The sequence below is a fragment of the Hemiscyllium ocellatum genome, chromosome 6, assembly GCF_020745735.1.
Source record: "Hemiscyllium ocellatum isolate sHemOce1 chromosome 6, sHemOce1.pat.X.cur, whole genome shotgun sequence".
Taxonomy (NCBI): domain Eukaryota; kingdom Metazoa; phylum Chordata; class Chondrichthyes; order Orectolobiformes; family Hemiscylliidae; genus Hemiscyllium; species Hemiscyllium ocellatum.
This window is the reverse complement of record NC_083406.1, coordinates 52,155,346-52,165,811: the sequence shown is the minus strand read 5'-3', so window position 1 is coordinate 52,165,811 and position 10,466 is coordinate 52,155,346. Positions and strand designations below refer to the sequence as shown.

The following is a 10,466-nucleotide window of genomic DNA, read 5'->3' as shown; positions in this document are numbered from 1 at the left end:
ACAGTCAGTCGCCTGAGGCGGGAATTGAACCCAGGTCCCTGGCGCTGTGAGGCAGCAGTGCTAACCACTGTGCCACCGTGCTACCCACTTATGTCATGGCGGCCTAGTCAATGTATTGAAGGTGTGAGCTTCCTTGTGTGGGTCTGTCTATGCCACAATGGTCAGACTGATTCTAATCTAAAAAACGGATGTACGGAATTTTACATGGATTCATGCAGCTTTTGAGCAAAGTAAAATGTAATTCTGCAAGTATAAATTCACCGCACAAACCTTTATATATGCGTGCATCCATGTGCGTGTGGAGGGGTTATGAGTGTCTGTGAGAAGGTGTGTGAGTGTAAAGGGGTTTAAGTCTGTGAGAAGATGTGTGTGGAAGTGTTTACGTGAGTATATGAGAGACAGTCTGCGTTAGTAGGTGTGTCTGTAGGAGAGTGTGTATGTGTATCTGTCTTGTGTCCCCATCTGTCTGTGTGTATGTATAGTGCAATGGGGTCACCGTTAGTGTGACATGAAACCAAGATCCCGGTTGAGGCCATCCCCATAGGCACCGAGCTTGGCTATCAGCCTCTGCTCAATCCTTTTCGTTTTTGCCTGTCCTGAAGACCACCTTGGAGGACGGTCACCCAAAGGTCCGAGATAGTGTGCCTCGGACCGCTGAAGTGTTCTCCAATTGGGAGGGAACACTCCTGCCTGTTGATTGATCTTTGCCTACTCAGGAGACAGACAAGCTGCAACCAACAGGGTACCCTTTGTTGGCCAGTACTTCCCAGGAGCCAAAACACTACGCCATGTTCTTCGCAGCCTGCAACACATTATCAATGAGGAGGAGCATCTTGCCAAGGCCTTCCCAACACCAGCACTTCTCACCTTTAAACAGCCACCAAACCTCAAACAGATCATTGTTTATAGCAAACTGCCCAGCTTTCAGGACAATACCATACAGAAGCCATGGCAACGGACGAATGGACACCACACAACAATCAACAGATAGGAGTGCTCTTTCACACTTGGAGAACACTTCAGCGGTCTGGGACAGTGAACCTTGGAGCGTCTGGTGACTGTCCTCCAAGGCTGACTTCGGGATAGGCAACAGCGAAAAGTGGCTGAGCATAGGCTGATATAGCCAAGTTTGGTAACCATGGGGATGACCTCAACTGGGACCTTGGGTTCATATCACATGACAGGTAACCCCATTGCACTATATACAGACAGACAGACAGACAGACGCTCTCTCACTCACACATACACTCCTACACACACCCTCTCTCAGACTTAAACCCCCTTTACACTCTCACACATACACCCTCTCACAGATACTCATAACCATCCTCTTCTCCCCCCCACCCCACACACACACACACACACACACACACACACACAGTCCAGAATCATCTGACCGTTATGGCACAGACAGACCCACACAGGGAAGCTAACACCTTCAGTATATTATCTGGGCCGACATGACACCAGTTGTTAAAGTTCACTTGAGAACGTAACTTTCTAAATAAAAACATTTTGCGATTTACATATGAAAGAACTGAAACCAACATGGTCATTATAAAAGATGAGAGACTTAAACAATCCAGGTCTTTTTCAATATATAATTTCAGCTACATCACACTGTAAACATTTGCTATAAATTCTGTGTCTTAAAATCTTATTCTCCACAACCACCTGATGAAGGAGCAGCACTCTGAAAGCTAGTGTTTCTAAATAAATCGGTTGGACTAAAACTTGGTGTTATGTGATTTCTAGGAGAAAGTGAGGACTGCAGATGCTGGAGATCAGAGCTGAACAACGTGTTTCTGGAAAAGTGCAGCAGGTCAGGCAGCATCCAAGGAGCAGGAGAATTGATGTTTCAGGCACAAGCCCTTCTTCAGGAATGAGGAGGGTGTGCCAAGCAGGCTAAAATAAAAGGTAGGGAGGAGGGACTTGGGGGAGGAGCATTGGGAATGTGATAGGTGGAAGGAGGTTAAGGTGAGGGTGATAGGCTGGAGAGGGGATGGGGGTGGAGAGGTCGGGAAGAAGATTGCAGTCAAGAAGGCGGTGCTGAGTCCGAGGGTTTGGTCTAAGATAAGGTGGGGGGAGGGGAAATGAGGAAGTTGGAGAAATCTGCATTCATTCCTTGTAGTTGGAGGGTTCCTAGGTGGAAGATGAGGCAATCTTCCTCCAGGCGTCGTGTTGCCATGGTCTGGCGATGGAGGCGGCTAAGGACCTGCATGTCCTTGGTGGAGTGGGAGGGAGAGTTAAAGCGTTCAGCCACGGGGCAGTTGGGTTGATTGGTGCGGGTATCCCAGAGGTGTTCTCTGAAATGTTCCGCAAGTAGGCGGCCTGTCTCCCCAATGTAGAGGAGGCCAGATCGGGTGCAGCGGATGCAGTAAGTGATGTGTGTATAAATGTTATGGGATTTCTAACTTTGTACACCTCAGTCCAACACCAGCACCTCCAAATCACATTTTAAATTGCTTATTTATCTATCTATAGTGGGTCCAGTTCTTACATTTTTGTCTTACTGAAACACTTTAGCTTAGTTTATGAAGGTACATGGCAAATACAATTCAACTGTAATGCAAATGCAGAAATAACTCAGAAAGGTAAACTGCTCATGCTAGTTTTAAAAGCAACAATACATCTAGAAATTTTATAATTCAATTCACATTTTTCAAATCATTAAGGTTTTCTTTCACCCCATATTTCACAAACCACTTCACATTACAACTGATTGCAAATGAGAATACCACAGGCAAATATATAAACTAGGTTATGTGAATCGGTGAGTTATTAGTTGTGACATTAGTTTTCAGTGTTAGTCCTAGGAACATTTTCATCATTCTACAGTATTAACTGCACATAATAGCAAAAATTCAGGACAAGCTTCTAGAACATGTTCATCATCACAATCCTGACACAATTCAGAATCAGCATTCTTTCACATCTTCATAAGTCAGCAAGCAAAATTCCTGGAGAAAATATCTTCCCTGAACTTCAGGTCATGTACTGAGTTATAGCACGCAGGGCATACAGAAGTTCTGCTTGCATACGTGCTTCCATCAATAGCAAATTAACATGGATCTGAAAGAAAAGGAGAATAGACTTTGACTTGGATTCTTTTAGGAATAAGAAGTTTTGATAGATTTTTAAAAATTTTGTCAATACTTGAAAGTCACTGCATTAGCAAAGATTGGATAGGTTAGGGCTGTTTTCCTTAGAATAGTAGAGGTTGAGGGGCCACTTACTTGAGGTATACTGAATAAAGTGGAGCTTGGATAGAGTGTCTCCCCTATTGGAGAGGACAATTGCCAGAGACACAGATTTAAGGTGACTGTAGGGACCATGAGGAGAAACACTTGCACCCAGACAATGGTAAGCACATGGAACTTGTTGTCCAGTTTGGTGGTTAAGGTGGAAACCATCAACACTTGAAAGGAATCTGGATCTGAATCAGAAACACTAAGCTGCAAGGTTACCGACCAAGTAAAGTTGGAAAGTGGGATTAAAATGGCTGACTAGTTTATTCAGCTGGCATAAACATGAGCTGAATGTTACCTTCTGTGCTGCATTTGAAGTTGGTGATCTTAATTATATTCCATTGGGAAGACCCAATGTAAAACCTTTCTTTAAAAAATATGAAGGGGTTCTGCCTGAAACTTTGATTCTCCTGCTCCTAAACTGCCTGGCCTGCTGTACTTTGATGCTCACACTTTTCGACTCTGATCTCCATCATCTGCAGTCCTCACTTTCTCCAAAGTGAAAGTTTACTGGCATATCCAAATTTAAAAATCCATTCACTCTTCCAAAATGAGGAATCAGAGTCACAGATTTACAGCATGGAAATGGACCCTTGCTGAAAATGTGTTGCTGGAAAAGCGCAGCAGATCAGGCAGCATCCAAGGAATAGGAAATTCAACGTTTTGGGCATAAGCCCTTCATCAGGAATGAGGAGAGGGTGCCAGGCAGGCTAAGATAAAAGGTAGGGAGGAGGGACTTGGGGGAGGGGCGATGGAGATGTGATAGGTGGAAGGAGGTCAAGGTGAGGGTGATAGGCCAGAGTGGTGTGGGGGTGGAGAGGTCAGGAAGAAGATTGCAGGTTAGGAGGGCGGTGCTGAGTTCGAGGGAATCGACTGAGTCAAGGTGGGGTGGAGGGGAAATGAGGAAACTGGAGAAATCTGAGTTCATCCCTTGTGGTTGGAGGGTTCCCAGGCGGAAGATGAGGCGCTCTTCCTCCAACCGTCGTGTTGTTATGTTCTGGCGATGGAAGAGTCCAAGGACCTGCATGTCCTTGGTGGAGTGGGAGGGGGAGTTAAAGTGTTGAGCCACGGGCTGGTTGGGTTGGTTGGTCCGGGTGTCCTAGAGGTGTTCTCTGAAGCGTTCCGCAAGTAGGTGGCCTGTTTCCACAATATAGAGGAGGCCACATTGGGTGCAGCGGATGCAATAGGTGATGTGTGTGGAGGTGCAGGTGAATTTGTGGTGGATATGGAAGAATCCCTTGGGGCCTTGGAGAGACGTTGGGGAGACAGGCCGCCTACTTGCAGAACGCTTCAGAGAACACCTCTGGGACACCCGGACCAACCATCCCAACCACCCCGTGTCTCAACACTTTAACTCCCTCTCCCACTCCTCCAAGGACATGCAGGTCCTTGGACTCCTCCATCGCCAGAACATAACACGACGGTTGGAGGAAGAGCGCCTCATCTTCCGCCTGGGAACCCTCCAACCACAAGGGATGAACTCAGATTTCTCCAGTTTCCTCATTTCCCCTCCCCCCACCGTGTCTCAGTCGATTCCCTCGAACTCAGCACCGCCCTCTTAACCTGCAATCTTCTTTCTGACCTCTCCGTCCCCACACCACTCCGGCCTATCACCCTCACCTTGACCTCCTTCCACCTATAACATCTCCATCGCCCCTCCCCCAAGTCCCTCCTCCCTACCTTTTATCTTAGCCTGCTGGACACACTTTCCTCATTCCTGATGAAGGGCTTATGCCCGAATCGTCAAATTTCCTGTTCCTTGGATGCTGCGTGACCTGCTGCGCTTTTCCAGCAACACATTTTCAGCTCTGATCTCCAGCATCTGCAGACCTCACTTTCTCAATGGACCCTTTGGTCCAACTCATCCATGCCAACCAAATAATCTAAATCAATCCAGTCCCATTTGCCAAAATTTGGCCCACATTGATCTACACCCTTCTGTTTCATATCCCCATCTTTTAAATTTTGTAATTGTACCAGCCTTCACCACTTCCTCTGGCAGCTCATTACATACATGCACCATCCTATTGTGTGAACAGAATGCCGCTCAGATCCCTTTTAAATCTTTTCCCTCTCACCTTAAACATATGCCCTCTGGTTTTGGACTCCCCCACCCTGGCAAAAATACCTTGACTATTCACCCCTATCCATGCCCCTCATGATGTTATGAGTTCTATAAAACTCCTCCGATGCTACAGGGGAAATAGCTCCAGCCTATTCAGCCTCTCCTTACAGTTCAAACTGTCCAATCCTGGCCAAACCAATGTTATATACAGCTGCAACATGACCTCAACTCCTGCACTTAATGCACTGACCAATAAAGGCAAGCGTATCAAATCTCATTTTTGCTACCCTGTCTTACCTGCAACTCCAGGGCGGCACGGTGGCACAGTGGTTAGCACTGCTGCCTCACAGCGCCTGAGACCCGGGTTCAATTCCCGACTCAGGCGACTGACTGTGTGGAGTTTGCACATTCTCCCCGTGTCTGCGTGGGTTTCCTCCGGGTGCTCCGGTTTCCTCCCACAGTCCAAAGATGTGCGGATTAGGTGAATTGGCCATGCTAAATTGCCCGTAGTGTGAGGTAAGGGGTAAAGGTATGGGTGGGTTGCGCTTCGGCGGGTCGGTGTGGACTTGTTGGGCCGAAGGGCCTGTTTCCACACTGTAAGTAATCTAATCTAATCCACTTTCAAGGAACTATGAACCGGCACCCAAGGCTTCTTTGCGCAACAACGCTGCCCAGGACCTTACAGTTAAGTGTACAAGTCTTGCCCTGATTTATTTTACCAAAACACAGCACTTCATTTATCTAAATTAAATTCCATCTGTCACGCCATTTGCCCACCTGATCAAGAACCGTTGTATTTGGAGGCAACCTTCTTTGCTGTCCACTACATCACCTATTTTGGTGTTATCTGCAAAGTTACAAACCATACCTCCTATATGCACATCCAAACTATTTATATAAATGACAAAAATCAGTAGACCCAGCAATGATCCATTGTGACACACTGTTGGAGACAGGCTTGCAGGCCAAAAAACAATCCTTTACTACCACGTTCTGGCTTGAAGGTAGGACTTAATCTTGTATCCAAATGGCTAGTTCTCCCTGTTTTCCACGTGATCTAACCTTGCTAACCAGTCTACCATGCAGAGCCTTGTTGAACGCCTTACTGAAGTGCAGAGACAACGTCCATTGTTCTGCCTTCAATCTTCTTTCTCACTTCTTCAAAAAACTCAATCAATTTAGTGAAACGCTATTTCCCATTCACGATGTCATGTTGACTATCTCTAATCAGTGATTGCTTTTCATTTAAAAGTTGTATTTGGGAAGGCAGGAGTAAAAAAGGAAAAACATTAAAAGGTAAATTGTTTTGTCAACACAACTCAAATCTTCAACACAAATTTACTAGTGAAAAGGTATCTTGAATATCTGTGCGTCATGATAAATTAGGCAGCTAATTAAGTACAAATTAATATTAATAAATTCAATGGAAAGGAAACCATTTACAGTTTTTAATTTGAAATTAACACAGCTACAGATCTAAAGCTAAAATCAAGATCAAGTTTAAAAAATAAAGTATAACTTGCATTCAATTATATAATTACACCATTTCTGAACAATTTTTAAAACCGATGTTTGGATTAAGCAAATTTTGATTCGATTTGATGTTTTAATTGTCATATAGAACATCGAACATTGGCCCTCAATGTTAGGCTGACCTGTGAAACCAATTCAAAGCCCATCTGACCTACACTATTACATTTTCATATGTCACGCCATTTGCCCACCTGATCAAGACCCATTGTATTCGGAGGCAACCTTCTTTGCTGTCCACTACATCACCTATTTTGGTGTCATCTGCAAAGTTACGAACCAATGTCTATCTAATGACCTTTTAAATGCCCTTAAAGTTGGTGAGTCTACTACTGTTGCAAGCAGGGCATACTACACCCCTATTACTCAGAGTAAAGAAACTACCTCGGACACCTGTTCTATATTTATCACCCTTCAATTTAAAGCTACGCTCCTTGTGCTAGCCATTAACATAAGAGGAAAAAGGCTCTCACTGTCCACCCTATTGAACCTTTTGATTATCTTATGTGTCTCAATTAAGTCACCTTTCAACCTCCTTCTCTTCAACAAATACAGCCTCAAGTACCTTAGTCTTTCCTCGTAAGACCTTCCCTCCATAACCAGGCAACATCCTTGTAAGTTTCCTCTGAACTCTTTCTAATTTAGAACTTCAACTTTTAGATCTGGTCTATCCTTTTCCATCATTATTTTAAATCTAATAGAATTATGGTCACTGGCCCCAAAGTGCTCCCCCACTGACAGCTCAGTCACCTGCCATGCCTTATTTGCCAAGAGTAGGTCACGTTTTGCACCTTCTCTAGTAGGTACATCCACATACTGAATCAGAAAATTGTCTTATACACACTTAACAAATTCCTCTCCATCTAAACCTTGAACACAATGGCAGTCCCAGTCTATCTTTGGAAAGTTAAAATCCCCTACCATAACCACCCTATTATTCTTATAGATAGCTGAGATCTCCTTACAAGTTTGTTTCTCAATTTCCCTCTGACTATTAGGGGGTCTATAATACAATCCCAATACGGTTATCATCCCTTTCGTATTTCTCAGTTCCATCCAAATAACTTCCCTGGATGTATTTCCGTGAATATCCTCCCTCAGCACAGCTGTGATGCTATCCCTTATCAAAAATGCCACTCCCCCTCCTCTCTTGCCTCCCTTTCTATCCTTCCTGTAGCATTTGTATCCTGAAACATTAATCTGCTAGTCCTGCCCATCCCTGAACCATGCTTCTGTAATTGCTATGATATCCCAGTCCCATGTTCCTAACCATGCCCTGAGTTCATCTGCCTTCCCTGTTAGGCCCCTTACATTGAAATAAATGCAGTTTAGTTTATTAGTCCTACCTTATCCCCGCCTGCCTTGACTGTTTGACTCGCTTCTGTCCTCAACTGTACAAGTTTCAGATTGATCTCTTTCCTCACTATCTCTCCCTGGGTCCCACGCCCCAACTTATTCGTTTAAATTCTCCTGAGCAACTCTAGCAAATTTTCCTGCCAGTATATTTGTCCCTTTCCAACTTAGGTGCAATCCATCCTCCTTATATTTTGCGCGCAGTAAAGGTGAATCATACCATACAAAGATCACAGGGTGCTAGAACAGGCGAGGAATACAAAATTTGGCTGCAAAGAAGGTACACAAAAGTATGATTTGAAATTTAAGGACGTCCATTCAGAAGTCTAATAACAGCAGGGAGGAAGCTGTCCTTGGACCTGTTCGCACATGCATTTAAGTTTTTGAATCTTCTGCCTGATGGAAAGGGTTGAAAGAGATTATAACTGGATGGGAGGGGTCTTTGATGATGATGGCTACCTTTCTGAGGCAGTGAGAAGTGTAGATGGAGTCAATGAAAGACAGGTTGGCCTGTGTGATGGTCTGGGCTACGTTCACAATTGTCTGCAGTTTCTTACGGTCCTGGGCAGACCAGGGGCTGTGCCAAGCTGTGAAGCATCTAGATAGAATTCTTACTATGGTGCATCTATAAAATTGATGATACACAGCAGTGAACCCTCTGGTAATTAAATCAAACATCCAGAAAAGCTCATCTCACCTCGTAATCTGTTGAAGTATGAGTGACAGAACTCCCAAATTCCACTATTTAATGAAAAATATCAATTTACTCTTTAAATCTAAAATTGCATATTAAACAATTACATTTACAACTTTAAGCCTTCTTTCTCTTTCTACCTATAACTCTCTAAAATATACTGTTCCAATACAAACCCCTATTAAAATTACATCAGTTTAATTTTCAAAATCAGACAGCAGTAATCATCTTTGGTGATTCCTTTCTCTGGTTGTAGATCTCCCTGGGCATCATTGGTCTTTTGCTTCATATGAAAAATGTACATTTGATAGAGTGTGTTTTGAATGGCAGTCTCTCTCTGTCTCTTTGGCTAATTCTCAAAATGCCTGCTTTGTTATACCCCCAAAACATTGGATTGCCTCATTGAATTTATTGTTTTTGACAACCAAACTTGATTGGGTTTTAGTATCTGGGACATATTTTAAAGTGATTGGTTAAATTTGAATGGTGATCAGAACAACGAAGGTATCTAGTTTACAACCAAATGTTATATATTTTGAATTTTCTAGTACATACAGATAGCTAGTCAGTCGCACGACAGTTGCCTGCAAGTTCTATGTAAAACAGCTTTCACTCTCAAAAGGTACAGTACATGCCTTCAACTTTATGATGATGTCAAATTTCCTTAGCCTCCTGACCTTCACATCAACATATGTGGTCCAGGACAGATTGTTAATAGTTACTCCTAGGAACTTGACCCTTTTCACCTCAGGTTCATTGATGTAGATAGGGGCAGGCCATCCTCATTGCTTCCTGAATTCAACCAGCTCTTCAGTTTTGCTGACATTGAGGTAGAGGTTGTTATCTTTACACCACACCATCATGCACTCTTTACTATAGTCAGTCTTGTAACTGCTTAATATCCAGCTCATGAAGTCAAGGATCAAGTTGCAAAGGATGGAACAGAGACTTAGGTCTTTGAGTTTAAAAATTAGTTTGTTTGGGATTATAGTGTTGAAGGTAGAGCTGTATTCAATAATTAGAAGCCTGACGTAGGTACCCTTAATATCCAGACGTTCCAGGGAATGAGGGAATGAAGGCAAGAAAAATGGCATCTGTCATGGACCTGTTCCAGCAGTCAGCAAGTTGTAAGGGATCAAGGCACACTGGGAGGTGGGAGTTGGTATGAGCCATGACTAACTTCTTGAAGTAGTTCATAATTATGGAGGTCAGAGCCACTGGGTGGTGGTCACTGAGGCATGTTGCATGTTCTTTCTTTGGTACTGAATGATGGTGGTTTTCTTGAAATAGCTTGGCGACCTCTGGTTGTAGCAAAGATGTGAAAGATGTGGGCGGCACGGTGGCACAGTGGTTAGCACTGCTGCCTCACAGCGCCAGAGACCCGGGTTCAATTCCCGACTCAGGCGACTGACTGTGTGGAGTTTGCACGTTCTCCCCGTGTCTGCGTGGGTTTCCTCCGGGTGCTCCGGTTTCCTCCCACAGTCCAAAGATGTGCAGGTCAGGTGAATTGGCCATGCTAAATTGCCCGTAGTGTTAGGTAAGGGGTAAATGTAGGGGTATGGGTGGGTTTCGCTTC

General features: G+C 44.1%; 1 protein-coding gene across 7 annotated transcripts in view; it reads right to left on the bottom strand.

Annotated features, from left to right (window-relative positions):
- Positions 1 to 2,793: 2,793 nt before the first annotated feature.
- LOC132816694 (sestrin-3-like) overlaps positions 2,794 to 10,466 on the bottom strand; it is a 163,660-nt gene continuing 155,987 nt past the window's right edge. For all 7 annotated transcript variants that reach the window (XM_060826572.1, XM_060826571.1, XM_060826570.1 and 4 more), the window contains one exon: positions 2,794 to 3,072. In XM_060826572.1, the coding sequence (XP_060682555.1) occupies positions 2,986 to 3,072 (87 nt within the window). In that variant the 3' untranslated portion in view covers positions 2,794 to 2,985. The remainder of the gene's footprint in view (positions 3,073 to 10,466) is intronic.